Source organism: Colletes latitarsis, chromosome 10 (genome assembly GCF_051014445.1).
Source record: "Colletes latitarsis isolate SP2378_abdomen chromosome 10, iyColLati1, whole genome shotgun sequence".
Classification (NCBI taxonomy): domain Eukaryota; kingdom Metazoa; phylum Arthropoda; class Insecta; order Hymenoptera; family Colletidae; genus Colletes; species Colletes latitarsis.
In genome coordinates, this window is record NC_135143.1 from 18,475,803 (window position 1) to 18,490,615 (window position 14,813).

The 14,813-nt window shown below is 31.9% G+C and overlaps 2 protein-coding genes across 11 annotated transcripts in view; one reads left to right on the forward strand and one right to left on the reverse strand.

Annotated features, from left to right (window-relative positions):
• On the forward strand, positions 1 to 2,102 carry LOC143346943 (protein FRA10AC1 homolog). The gene is made up of 4 exons (XM_076775661.1): positions 1 to 394; positions 661 to 829; positions 1,208 to 1,367; positions 1,444 to 2,102. Exons 1-4 carry the CDS (start codon positions 288 to 290, stop codon positions 1,734 to 1,736), a joined length of 729 nt encoding a protein of 242 aa, XP_076631776.1. The 5' UTR covers positions 1 to 287; the 3' UTR covers positions 1,737 to 2,102.
• Nt5b (5' nucleotidase B) overlaps positions 1,855 to 14,813 on the reverse strand; it is a 21,362-nt gene continuing 8,403 nt past the window's right edge. For 6 of the 10 annotated variants that reach the window (XM_076775649.1, XM_076775648.1, XM_076775653.1 and 3 more), the window contains 8 exons: positions 7,389 to 7,462; positions 7,088 to 7,301; positions 6,465 to 6,888; positions 6,235 to 6,391; positions 5,862 to 6,102; positions 5,057 to 5,294; positions 4,864 to 4,983; positions 1,855 to 4,796 (listed from right to left, as the gene is read on the reverse strand). In XM_076775649.1, the coding sequence (XP_076631764.1) occupies positions 4,629 to 4,796; positions 4,864 to 4,983; positions 5,057 to 5,294; positions 5,862 to 6,102; positions 6,235 to 6,391; positions 6,465 to 6,888; positions 7,088 to 7,301; positions 7,389 to 7,462 (1,636 nt within the window). In that variant the 3' untranslated portion in view covers positions 1,855 to 4,628. Of the gene's footprint in view, positions 4,797 to 4,863; positions 4,984 to 5,056; positions 5,295 to 5,861; positions 6,103 to 6,234; positions 6,392 to 6,464; positions 6,889 to 7,087; positions 7,302 to 7,388; positions 7,463 to 9,065; positions 9,312 to 11,496; positions 11,797 to 14,813 lie in introns of those variants that run through there. The other 4 variants (XM_076775657.1, XM_076775656.1, XM_076775654.1 and 1 more) reach the window with 4 other exon arrangements.

Sequence of the window (14,813 nt, forward strand, 5' to 3'; positions counted from 1 at the left end):
CCGAGGGACGTGACATACGTATTTACATGCAGTGAGACGCCATTTGTCAATGTAGTGCGTAAAAGTGTGCAGAATGACTTAAAACGTTTTGAAAGTTGTCGTTTTTTGTGACAAAGTAATTGACTAAATTGAACTCGTATAATTTCAAGTTAAAAATTATATTTAGCATATGCATATACATTTATTACATAGGTTAAAGAAAAATATACGTATCAATTAAATGTTACTCTAATGTTACGTATCGAACGTAAAAATAAATAAATTGTTGTCTTTGTTAATAAAAGAATATGTTTCCGGCATACGCCTATTTATCGGCTTATGATAGACACAAGAAACTTATAAATGATTATTTAACGTTGCACAATGGCTCAGTATCATCCTTAAAACGAGACACGTATGTTAAATTTTTTAATCAATTTTTATTTGGTAATTTGATATCATAGTCGATTAGTTTACCATTTTCTTTTCGTATAAATATATGTTTCTTAATTTGTATTTGCATAAATTTTCATCGACTACTTATTCGAACGTATTTCTGGTTAACCTAATACGTTAGAGATACAGCCCTATAGACTTATTCAAACGTAAATTTCGGAGGAAAATGATAACTTTGTAAACCTTAAAATGAGCAGCTCTTGACGTTTCGGCCTGTGTTTCGAGGTCCCGAGATAAGACAGACTATGACGTTATTAGAGAAAACCACAGATTTCTTTGGGATGAAGATAATGATGTGCAAGATACATGGGGTGCGCGATTGGCAAAAAAATACTATGACAAATTGTTTAAGGAATACTGTATTGCTGATTTAACATATTACAAACACAATAAGGTAGATTGGAATTCTATTTGATATACAGTGAATCCTCGAGTTACATAGACTCAACCTTCAAATATATTCTTATATTTTGTTCCATAAATGAGTATATTGTACTTATGTTGAATATATTGTATAGAGAGAAAAAATTAACCTTTGTATGAATTGTTAATTGTATAGAATCAAACATGTTAATATCCTTTGAAAGCTCTGAGACTGGAAAATTACCAATGATCCTTAATCTTTGTCTGATTTTTCTTTTTCCCTACAATGTATTATATTTATACAATTTGATTTATGCAGAGAGTTTTAGAAAAAATGAGCCATGTAAGGAGAGGAATTACTGTATATAATAGTTCTTATTATCAAATTCTACAAGTAAAGATTGAATAGGTTGCCTTAAGATGGAGAACAGAAAAAGAAGTAGTTGTTGGCAAAGGACAGTTTGAATGTGGAAATAAGAAATGTAAAGAAAAGGAAGGACTAAAATCTTGGGAAGTAAATTTTGGTTACCTAGAACATGGAGAAAAAAAAAATGCTCTTGTAAAATTAAGTAAGCAAATGACTCTTTTCTTTAATACTCTTTAATCTATAGTATGTTTGAGTTTATTTATAATTCGTGCTTTAAGGATTATGTCCTGAATGTTCAGTGCAATTAAATTATCGATCACAAAAACGCGAAGCAAAGAAACATAAGACACTGAAGAGATTAGGAACAAATTTAGAAACGCACGATAGTACACCCAGTACATCCACAGTAAACATTAAAACAGAAGAAATTCAAGTTATAAACGATATCGAAGAATCTGCTAAACAAACTAATAAGGATGAATCAAAAATCTGGAAAGAGAAACCAATGGATGGTTTAGAAAAAACTAGAGAAGAGGAGTTTGAAGAATATTTAGCGGATTTACTAATGTAAGGAAAGCTGAAATTCTCTTACAAAATAATATTAGTAATGTTGAAAAATTGTTTATTAATGATATTGTTGAGAAATATAACAATTTTTACGCATAACACTAGTCATGTTTAAATAAACATAACAGTTGTAATCATATTTTTATTTTGATTGATACATAATTCACATTCTACCATTATATCGCATGGTAACAAGACTTAGCATATATTTTCTTAACTTTTATAGATGAAATAATTTTTGTTCGGTTATACTTGTGTTTGCAAAAAAATTAAATCTTTACAGTATGAAAAAATCTAGCACCAGCCAATGTATATATATATGTATATATACGTAGATGTATTTTGTATAATAAATAAATACAATTATTTACTTATTTTTATTACAGTCAAGGATCCTCAACAACCTTCGTAATATATACAATTTTAAAAATAAAGTAAAGTCTAGCTTATCTATTTCTGAGATACGATCAATTTAACGCGTAATTCTTAATTCTTCTGTTGTTGTATTTTATGGTTAATAAATTAAATAGTAACACGTTTTCATGATAATTTTCATTACTATAAAACACTACTATAAGATTAACGAATTATAAATCATTACACAGACTTTTTTTTTGGAATCTTTATTCCGCGATTATTTATATAGAGTTTAAAAAATTTTTTCGTTCTTTGATCTTTAGAACAAGGCATAATGATGTTAAGAAAAAAACAAAAAATAATACTTCTAAATGAAAGTTCATATTGTCAATGTTTCAGCCTTGTTTTGTAGGCCTTCTTCAGGAAAATATGATTCGCATATCGATATCGAATCATCTCCCAAAATATAGCATCGAATACTATCTTAAGTATAATTGTTATATACATAAAAGGTCAGAAATTTAAAATCCGTTAAACAACGAAAGTAAACAATTTTTCAATATTTAGTCGAACCGTTATCGGTACAATATAATCTGAAATCAGGATTGCTTTTGTCTAAAGAGTTGCAAATACGTAAAGTTTAATATGAAGTATTAAAATTGTATTACTAGATTGCATATAAGACCTACTAAGCCAATTGTAAGATAAATGAAAAAACAGGCTTTGATCTATATCGATCAGAGCTGGCGATTTTATCTAAAAATAAAAAAATCCGAGAAAAAAGATTTCGTATAATCGGTTTCGTTGTCTAGTATCGTGTCAATTGTTTTTCCCCTATAATATCGCATTAAGTATTGTCCTGAAGTATAAAGAACAGTAAATTTTTTGAAACTCTACCATTTGAAGCAGCCAAACGAACAAAGAAATTTAATTGAATGTTTATTCGGAATTATTTAATTTATAAAATCAATTTTAGGGATTCGTATTCAAATTTGATTTGTTTTTCACTTTACTTTTAACCGACAACTTGTATTACTACGAATATCATTAATAATTTCTATCTCTAAACATCTGGCCACCATTACATGTAAATTTACAGGTTATGGCGAACACAATTGCCGTTGTAATTTTACATACGAATTGATAAATTGAGCTGTAACCCTCGACTTTAGCACTATAATCTGAGAACGCATCATGAGAAAGACTTTTGATTTCGTTAATTACGTTTGCGATGCTTTGCTTATGCTTTTGTTTACGAATCATCACTTTTTCACTGCAAACCTTGTTGCAACAGTTACAAGATTGTCTACTATTAACTATATGTATAATAAAAATTGAGAGCTAGATTAAGAACACATTTTCTATGCATTCATAATGCAATTTATGTAACATAATTGATAACAATTTTACTGTTTTTCTGTTCTTTTTTGTTTGCCATTCTACTGTTCTATCTTCGTCGTGTCAATAAGCTAAAATTTCATGTAAGAAGACTAGCCTAATACTCAAACTTACTCTATTTTCAATATTTATAACACTTACTATTCTTATGTAATGTATAACAAGTTTAAGATTACAAATATATTGCGTGAAACTGAACATACAAAACGTATAGTACATAATTGAGGAAGTCTAGTATGGAGATATTTTTATAATGCAAAAACTTCAATATCTCTATGATAATCCCAAATTCTTGTGCGAGAACTGTGTATATTCAAAAATTAGACGTCGCTAAAGAATGTTATTTTAGTACTAGTAAGTAATAAAATATTGCTTCTATTGTCTTTCGATTAAAAAATCACTATCAATATGAAAGAATTAAAAACTATATTCTGTATTTAATTTGTTTAAATAATAAAAATAATAATTTATTAAGATATAGAAAACTTCCTAAATTCCTTGACCGGAAATATTTTGTATACATTTTGTACTGTTTTACTTGAATTTAAATAAATATAGAGCTAAATCAATAAGATATATAGATTAATATACATATTAACATGCAATATTGTTTACAGTAATTCATAACTTGTAACTTTTTTAAGTCATATTGTATGACGATAAATTCAGTTTATACATGTATTAATATGTATATATATTGCGTTCGATTTGGAATATTTGTTGTATTGGCAATATTGTATTGATGAAAACAACACGTGAAAATGGAACTGTGATCAAACCCAAGTAATATAAACAATGCAGTGTAATTTGTTGTAACTAAAATAATTTTAGTTATAAAAATAAATTATACGTACTTTGATACACATATATATTGGATTGATTAACGGATGACGTTATTAATTATAAGATTTGAGAATATAGTCATTGAGTAGCATGTCCAATTCTCTAATAATATTATTTGATGATTGAAAGAATGCAGGAATTAAACTTAGTATAAAGAAATCATTCGTCATATCCGATCAAAATCTCAAAGTATTTCTTTTACGTGGCGAAATCGTATCGAATCTTTCAATAATACCACTAAACCATTGAAATAATGTAGGAACGAAACGTGATATAAAAAAGCGACAATGAAAATAATTCATTTACAATTACCACTTCTTGAACATGATCTTACATGATTTCCTTGTTTTTGAGAGTCACTGTCTTCGTCGCTACAATCTTCATCGTGTGTATGGGTTACATTGCGTGGAGTTTCAGGCCTTGCATGCGGTATTTGAGTATTAGAAGAATCCACGTATAATGTTTTCTAACAATTAATAACATTATTATTTGTAACTATTTAATAATGAAGAAATAAAATATTTAGTACTTACATAAGGCTTGGTTGGTTCTTCTTCTTCTTCGTCGTTAAATTTAAAAGTTCGAGATCGACTAATCATTGGCGTTTCCATTACAAATCTCTGTTCGTGAGCTACTGTACTCTCGTGGGGCATCTGAAGTAGATTAAATGAAAATTGGATAATAATGTTTACATCAAATAAGAAAAAAATGATTTAATGAACTTACCAACATAGCAGGAGCTCGAAACATGTATGAGAACGGATAATAGATGAGGTTTAAGAAGGTTGCTGCATAAAGATCAGCATACCTCACCACTTGACTACTGAAAAAAGTCTGCCTACTTCCACTGCGAAACAGAGAACCCATCATACCGTAAGATAAATCCATTTTGTGCGTAACGTCTCTTATGGATGCCCGAAGCTTAGAAATGTCAGGCTTTTCCTTTGTACTGCTATCTAAATTTCTGAGAAAAAAAGTTACACAATGCAAATATAGTACTCGATATTTTTACCGATATCAATCGTTATTAACTACTTGAGCTAGAATTGATTCACTGAAACGAGGAAATCAAGAAACACGGTATATTTTCGCGTTAAAAAGTCTTTCCAGCGCAAAAGGTTAATATAAAGGATGTTCCGCCACCACTGGGAAAAATTTTAATGGGAGATTCTAGAGGCCAAAATAAGACGAAAATCAAGAATACCAATTTGTTAATGAAGGCTTCGTTAAACAGTTATTAACGTTTAAAGTTCCGACTGTACTGAATTTTTTTCTCGAAAATGCGTAAGATTTCGGGGGTATGTCTATTCACCAAAAATGATTGTAATTGACCCCCGCAACCGAAAATAATTTTTCCAGAAGGATTTGAAATTTTTGAATTTAATTGTTAATAACTTTTTAACGAAGCCTCCATCAAGAAATTGGTATTCTTGATTTTCGTCTTATTTTGGCCTCTAGAATCCTCTATTAAAATTTTTCCCAGGGGTGGCCGAACACCCTGTATTTAGCAGTTAAGTAATTTTTTACTTACTTATACATTTCTCCTAGCATAACATCCAAGTTTTGTAATTCAGCAAATAATTGACATTTGTCTGTCCAAACGTGAAGTTCTTGAACTAGTTCAGGCACTATTAAAAATGTTCTCCACCCTCTAATTTTCTTACTCTTTAAAATATCACCAAAAATATGATCTCCAACGTATAAAACGTCTTTGCCCTTTGCACCTATAAGTTCGGTGAACACATCGCACGAACCCCCTGAGTAAACTTCACCTATTTTTAAAAGTAAATACACGTTTTATGACGATTGGAATAGACTAGACTATACAGTTACTCCCGTTTGTATTCGTACGCTATGGAAACGTTTAATATAAACGATGAACATAAAAAAAGATATTGATTCACCTGTATGAAGTGGACCCTTGTGAGTCCCAAGTTTCAAAGCACCGGTTCTTGTGTCTACTTGCCGTAAAATTGTACCTTCTCCGAAAAACAATGGTTTTCTGGCGTCCACTACGATAGTATCAAAATATGTTTTCCAATTTCTATGAGGTTCGTCGGGCTACAAAGAACGAAACGCTTAAGTTTAGTTTAAAAGTACTTGTAACATGATAGTTGTTCATTGAACTACGTACCCTTGCTCCATGTGGAAAATCGAAGAGGTAAGTCATGATCTTATCGGTAAAAACGTAATCGCTATTCGTTAAAAGGAACACCCTTGCTCCGCTTTCCCGGATCCTAGTAAGAAACATTGGAAGTCTTTCGTCCTTTTTCACGTACTCGTCCAAATTCTCGATAGTTTTAGTTTTAAGATCACCGTGAAGGTGTATCCAATCCACTGCGCTTCGAACATCCTGGAATATACTCTTGAAACTCATCGTTAATTCTCCCTCTTTCACACCCGTTTTCTCTCGTGAGTATTGCGGTGAATTAGTAAAAAAGTCTATCAGGCACGCTAGTAAATATGTTTCGGGAAGATTGAATAGCGTATTGAGCACGTAAACCCTGGATTCATCCAATTGTAAAAATTTGTTTGGATAAAGCTCGTATACTTGTGAACTGAAAAAAAAATGTAAAAATGTTCGTTTAGAAAACTTAAAAGCTCACTATAAACGTATTGTAGAATAGGAGATTCTTGTTGGCTGTTAAAGTATGTCCCATGAGACAGAACTTGTCGCATGACCACAATTCTGGTGGTCCAGCTATGTTACGATTTTCTACCTGTAAATGTATCATGAAAACTACTGTTTTTACTTACTGTTTCAAAAATTCAAATCCATGGACGCAAACTAAAATATTTCCATAAGCATCGACCTTCAGTAAATTTCCATAAAGAGTGTCGAACCATAATCCACGCACTGGGAAACTTGGATCGTACTCGAATGCTTTAATTTCTTGTGGATATCCCAACGAAACGAGACGATCTTTCAACAGCGTGAAGCCAAGTTGCTCGTATTGCGGCGATTTGTATTCTAAACATGTGTAAAACGAAGATTAAAATGTATTGAGAAAAAGGAAAGTATATTATGTGTCTATTCGTGGATGATACAATGATTTACCTGCCAATGTGTAATCCATATCGAAGCCATAGAACTTAATGTTTTCTAAATGAAGACTACGGTTGACAAATATTCTGCAACAAAATCGAATGAACAGAGATCATTAACGATCAAGAACGAATTCATCACGATCACATAAAGAATTACCCATTTTTCTTTTAAGAAAATTATAAATATATATATATATATATATATATATATATATATATATATATATTGTACATATCTTTTTTTTTAAGTGAAGTTTGTTATTGCATTGTCGATCTATCGCTGTTTCTAAATCTTCTGATCCAGTTGATGATATACATGGTAACCTCAAGATATCGGAATCATCAATTTTCCATATCTTTTTCGACCTACTCGTTTCTCGAATAAAGATATTTGCACCGTTACAAAGTAACGAGAGAGCTCTGTATTTAGAACGAAATGAATGTCACGTATCTAATACGAAAATGAATATTCAAATATTACGAGACTCTGTCCTTTTTTTTCGATTGTTATTATCTATCAAACACTTCCGTTAATATCTATTTAAACTAGAATTTGTTATCGTCAAGTATCTTCAGATATCAGTTTATTCTTTTAATCTTATCAAGTATCTATTTTTTTTATTTAGTAAGTTTAATTAATTTCAATTGGTTGTAAAAATGCAACTTTTAATCAATCTCCATTTCTGTAATCAATTTCTGTATTCAATTTTGAGAAATGATTATGATCGTTATGTTGCATTAAACCGTAACACGCGACTATACCAAAAATATTGTGTGCGCCGAGTAAGTAATGTTATTATTATAATGCAAGAAAGATAAACTTATCAAACGGCTGTTCAAATAACACGATTTGATATCTGGCTGTGACGGTCGTAAATGTTCGTACAAAATCGATGATTAAAATTATATAATATGATAATAATACAATAAAATTATGTAATTATAATATTTATTTTCGGTTCACGAGACCAATAAAACCAATGTATACGGAAGGATCAAGTAATAAATAGTACAGGAAAAGATTTATAACACCCATCAGTTCTACTTACAGAAAGAATGATAGATGTTATCCGGTTAATTACACCGATTCGTATTTGATTCGTGACCTCAACGACTGTATATAATTATATAAAGTGGATGTTAATTTATTTTCACTATGATAAAATAATACGAAGCATCTCAATTACATTCACTTCGATGTTTTCAAGGGTGGCCGAACACCCTGTATGTATACAATTAAACGGTATCCAACGGGGAACAATCTGTATATAATTTTGACGGAACTATTCGATGCAGCTTTTTAATCTCTATAAAAAAAGTACCAAGATACTTATTCGATTCCATTTAATTTCTTCTTCACCCTGTATCTGTCTATATCTTTTCCTCTTCGTCTCTTTTTTTAAATAATTATTTGCATCCAAATGCAAAGATATCAAAATATACGATACCAAATCGACGAATCGATCTCTTTAAAAACAAGAGATACGCAATCGGTATAGAGATATATCTCTTAAACGAATAAAACTGTTACACAGTAACCAACGCCTGTTAGCGATGCGATATATTCACTCATAAATTTCACGCTACTGTAAGTTATTAATTTTCCCATCAACGGTACAGCCGATAATTTAGCAACCGGCTTTGATAATGATCATTTCTAACACAAGAGAAAGAACCAATGACTTACTCGTTTTGGGCGCAGCATCGCGTGTTCACGAAATTCGCAGTCAGTAAGACATCGTCATTCGCATCCTTCAGCCACATTTTTTGCTACTTTCAAATAATCATCGGCACCTCGTAATCGATATGCGTACCTGTTAGTCGGTAATAACAGCTTCGGTAGAATGGGATCGATAAAATGAATACACGAAAAGCTTTGCGAAATTGAAGTGAAAGCGCAATATGTCATACGGATTCTTCGTAATTTCAATGTCTGAAAGGGACGCGGTTGATGTAGAGTCTCGAGACATTCACTCATACTCAATATTTCTGCACACACAAGTCTCCGCAGACGCATTCTGTTAACTTCAGTGACACGTTCAATGTACTCCCGTGTTATACAGCATGTAAACATTTTCAGTCAAGATTATTGTAATAATATGACAGTTGTTACGAAAGGTATTCGTGTAAACTATCGTATCGAAATTTCGTTCTCCACCTTTCTTCCTTATTTTCACGATCAATTGTTTAGAAATCAGTAATGAAATCAGAATTCGCTTATATTTGTGAACTCCTTACATATAAAGAAATAAAACACGATTTCAAAAACATATTTAATAAATTTCAAAAGTATTTCAAATTTTAATAAACAACGGAACGTATAAACGTACACAAAATTAATAAGAAATTTACGAATCGATAAATTTTGCTACAAACAAATAAATGGATAATTAAATTTGAAATTCTATGACAAATTTATATTATTATAAAATAATTTATTTATATGAAATTTCAAGAGCAAATATTAGTATTATACATGCACGACTACGATACACAATCGACTGTTCCGATAAACATTTATTTTTGGCCCATGTGTTTTTTATTCGTCATCTAGATTAAAGTTTACTGTACACTGAAACCGAATAAAGTACTGAGTTATCGAATATGAATTGATAATATATTTGTCATTTACTGACCAGGCAATTGCAAAATATTTTGTGGATTTTTTAAGTACTTTTAAGCATTTGACTACAGACGAAATACAAATTCGTAAGATATTCGACATTCGATATTTTTTGGATAAGTGTGGATAAAATGTTAGTCAAATATAAATTTAGTTCTCGGATACGAGCACTTTTGCAGGTCATACTAACAAAAACATTTATCGTTACAATAAAAACAGTTTAAAAAAAAAAAAAAAAATTTAAGAGAATTGAATACGGATAAAGCTTTCGTATCATATGTTGCAATAATGCCAGCCAGGGTGATGGGTGTCGACGAAGCTCCTAATCAAGAAGGCGTTGTTCTTTACGTTGATAACGGTACGGCGCCGACTGTTCTTCACCGCATTATTTGACTGAACGTAACATTTAATTGATCTACTTTGTCAGAAATCATCAGTATAGTTTGGGTTCGAAATCGTAAGCACGTTATGTGTCGAACAACGACGAGTGAACGTATCTTTTAGTACCAAAAGTTTACGATCAAGAAGGTATCGTGACATTATAATATTTTCTTCTATCTTCTGTAAATTATTTCAAATATTGTAAGTATGAAAATGGTCCCTAGAAATAGCGAATACTTGTAATTACACTTTTCAATGATACAACAGTTTATTTAAAACAGTAATTCGTCCCTGAAGAGACGAACCATACGGAAGACGATAAACTTAGTCCGAAAAACGCAAGTTTTGCAATGTAATCGCATGACGATAAAACTGTCTCAAAATAAATTATCGTGCTAGGCGTATTGCTTTGTTCGATTAATTTATCGAGGTTCTGACATGGAGGAACGTTCAATGTAATTTTAGTTTACCGTATCATTAGTATAAACAAAAATAAACGTGTAAACGATTAATCAAGTTGAAGGCCAATGTCGTCGGACCGTATCGTTTCAAGGAACAGAGTCTAACAATGCGACTGTTCCAATTATACTATTTATTCATATTATCTCGGTCAGTGTGTTGTTAGAAGATCAAAAGTTCTATTCAATTTGAATTAAGGAGTGTGCAATTGTCAGTCTATGCTTTCTAAAGCACATATAGCGCATAATTTTATTCTCTATATCTTTATTACGACAAATTTTAAACGATCAAATTAGACGGGACCATAGTAGATTACAAAACGTTCAAAATATGACTCCAATAAGATACGAGGAAACTAATTATATGTACATATATTGAGTCACGTAGCGCGTACCAACTATACGAAATAAAATTTCGTAATCTTGACAGGATGAATTCGTTTAAGACATTAAGTTTCACGAAACAATTTTGGGAACAAAAAATTTAAGTGTCAAGTATATATAAGTTCATATTACGTCACTTTATATTTGTTTCTAATCGATCTCACTTTGGTATAATTTTATATAAATTAAAAAAGCCTCTGATGTCTTACGAGTCACTGAAGTTTATTTCGGAGATAACGTTAAGTATTCGAGAAACAATGAATTATACATACTTGTTTTTCGTATATCAATTGTTCATCAACGAAAATTTAATTGAATTTCAATAAACCAACGTGTACATACGATTCTCGCATCGTTATCCGACGCTACAGTAATTATTTTGTTTTTTATTGCACTTGAAACGTTCTCAAAAAATGTCACTATACAGAACACCGCTTCCTTTATTAAAAATCAAAGACAAAAGAAATAAGAATTATTTCACACTTGTCAATTAAAGAAGGGATTCGATGATACACGTGAAAGTCGCGTAACAGAAAAGTACGATGCGATCCGCTCGATGATCAAATGTCAACTGATCCTTGACTTGCTGAGTAACTGGTTAATACGCACCGATAGGAATTAATTCAACGTCTTCCGGACACAAATCCGGTCCGTCTCTACAACGATTCATTCCACAACGTACTGCGATTCTTCTTAATCGTGTAATACAGTACAAAAATATCCTAAGTATAGTAAATGGTCGTTGTCGCTTAGACAACAAATTATTGTAATCAAATTAATTATTAAACAATAATGTCCTTCCACGCATTTTCCTATTAACGTTTCAACCAATCCTCCTCACAATGATGTACGGTATTACTTTAGAATCCGTCGTTTATTTCGTCTGTTATCGATAGTCGGTATTTGGAAGTAAATTGAAACAAGACAAGAGTCATAGTTCACGCTAGAAATGAACTATGAACTACCATCTGTCATGGTTACGCAACAATAGTTTCAGTACTTATATTATTGTTATATTATCATTTTCAATTTTTCGACATACGTTAATATACTATAGAAAATACAAATGCTGGAGGTAAGTGTGAGAGAGAATAATGTAACAAAGGAATTGACAATGTTAGTTTGTGGCTTAAGAGGCTGTTTCGGTTTAGACATGCAATTCTTAGGTATTCTTTGGTATTTTAAAAAAAGAAAACCGTATACTGTTTTGTACTGGTATTCCTACATATATTTAATACTGTATTAAAAATATAAAAAATTGTACGAGTTACGGATCATTGAAGAAAAATATGATTCTAACCGTTCTGCTAATTATCTTCATTAAAAACTATGTAGTTATGGCATGAAGTAGCTGTTACGTACATGCGTAGGAAAAGTCAACCGTTTTACAAAGAATCCTTTTGTCTCGTGGAATTATCGTGTGCAACTCTGAGCAACAGACGTGCATATATTTATATCATTTGCAAACTGTCATTTGTAGGATAACTTCGTAAACAAACTCGGACGTAAAATGTTTCGACACGATGTAGAAATACTTGAACGTTTTATAGCGCCAACGAACTCGTAACTATCGCAATTACTAGTTAATGGAAAAATCTTATTTCACGAGTGACGGACGAGATTTATGCAATCCATCTGTGAAACGATCACCGAAATTGCATCATTCGTACATATTTCACCGTATAATGTAAGCTTTTACTGAAATATATTTCGAATTATAAATAATGTAAGTAGCGTTTGAAAAATTTAATTATCCAATAGGGATATTTTATGCTAATTTTTGTACTGTACAGAAATTAGTATACGCCACTGTACATCGAAAACCATTAATAACTACACTCGAAACATAGAAGAAAAAAAAAAAACAAACAATTCACAAACTCGCGATGAAGAGCAATGATTTATAATTGCTTACGTAGTTCGTCGAGCGGTTTTTACGGAATGTATTCCCACACTTACGTCCCGACGCGTTCGAAATATCTATGTCTTTCATTCTTTTTGTACTCGGTCTCGCGTAACGGTCGAACAAAAAACATACACACGATGATCACTATATTCATGGACATAGGGGTGAGAGTCACGTCACCTTGTGCTGGGTTTGTGTATGGGAACTTCTTCGTTACCGATCTAAAATTAGACTTGCTGAATTCGACCATACGATGCGATACAAACTAGAGATTTTATCGAAACTTTCGATCGTCTAGTGTTACGTAATCGATGATAATTGGTCTATGGAAAATCTCAAACTATTCGTCGACCAATGTTTTACGACAACACGTCACACGTCGCGCCCATTTATCGCAAGTGAAAAAATGCTGTAAATAACAAATATACTCCTTCGTACGAAAACGAGGCAAACGAATTTCTCGCAGCCGTTATCTGTATTGATTGCCAAGAAAACGTATGGAACATGCCGGCTCTTGAACGATCGGAGTTACGCGAAGTTACTATGCGGGGCAATTTCCGGGTGCCATAAAATTGTTAAGCCAACACAGACTCTTTCGTTTTAATTGCTGACACGAGCCTCTTTCGCGCGGCGGTTCGCGATATCGACTTTCGGTTAAGTCGGTCAAGCATCGCGTCAGGATGCACGTCTACACACGAGTTCATGCAAAGGCAGTATCGTCTACACTTTCACTCTGGCTATTCACTCGCTTTTGTACGAGTATACGTACAGTTTCTCGCAAAATTTAGCGTACATCTACGTTGATAATAAAAAATGTCAGAAAAATTAATCGTGACACACATATTTAAGAACGTGAAAACAATATACAAGGCATTCTTTCGAATACTTTAATTCCAAGTACCTCGAAAACAAAATATTTTTGGTTAAGATTGCAGTTATTGTTTACACGGAAAATTAATATTGTTTAAAGTGTTTACTTTTACGGTTATAGAGAATGTATATAAAGAATAGGAGATATAAAAAAAAAATGATATGCGATTGTGTATCGTGCGCATTGCCAATATGTATTATATAATAATAAATGAATACATTGTCTTTCTTCTTGGCAAGTTCTTGTAGTGCAAGAGTAGGTATTTAACATTTAAAATAACTGTCAAGAAAGTTTTTACTCGTTAATCGATGGTATATTTTCCAGTGCATGCAACACCGATTGTTTTTTTCAACGTTTTAAACTTTTCAGACAACGATATTGCTGTAACACAGTGTGCTGAGTCACATTTCCAAGATTAGGATTTCCATAGGAGATTCTCGAAACGTCTATCGATGGATTTAGGAAAATAATACTTTCAAAGTAAAGCTGAGTTCGAGATAAAGAATTGCATTTGCCTGTTCTATCTAACATCAAATGTAACGTTGATAAGGAACGAAGACGAGAATATCTAACAAGGATTTTTATTACTATCATCATTTTTATGGAGAAGAACGGTAAACGGATGAAATTAAAATCACGGTGTAGATCGTGATTCTAACATATGTGCCCACGCGACCTGTTACTTAGATGTGGCAGCTAAAATTAAATTCTAAACATAACTAAAAGCCCATTTTCCTGTCACTTTTTGCTCTGTTCGAGAAACGACCGGCCTTATAGTATTGTGACGTCGTCTCCCATGCTCGCCACCAGAG

Coding starts and splice junctions, on each gene's coding strand:
- LOC143346943 (XM_076775661.1), top strand. CDS start 288: ATGTTTCCGGCATACGCCTATTTATCGGCTTATGATAGACACAAGAAA. Junction 395..660: donor TCATCCTTAAAACGAGACAC/GTATGTTAAATT, acceptor CTGTGTTTCGAG/GTCCCGAGATAAGACAGACT. Junction 830..1,207: donor CATATTACAAACACAATAAG/GTAGATTGGAAT, acceptor AAGATTGAATAG/GTTGCCTTAAGATGGAGAAC.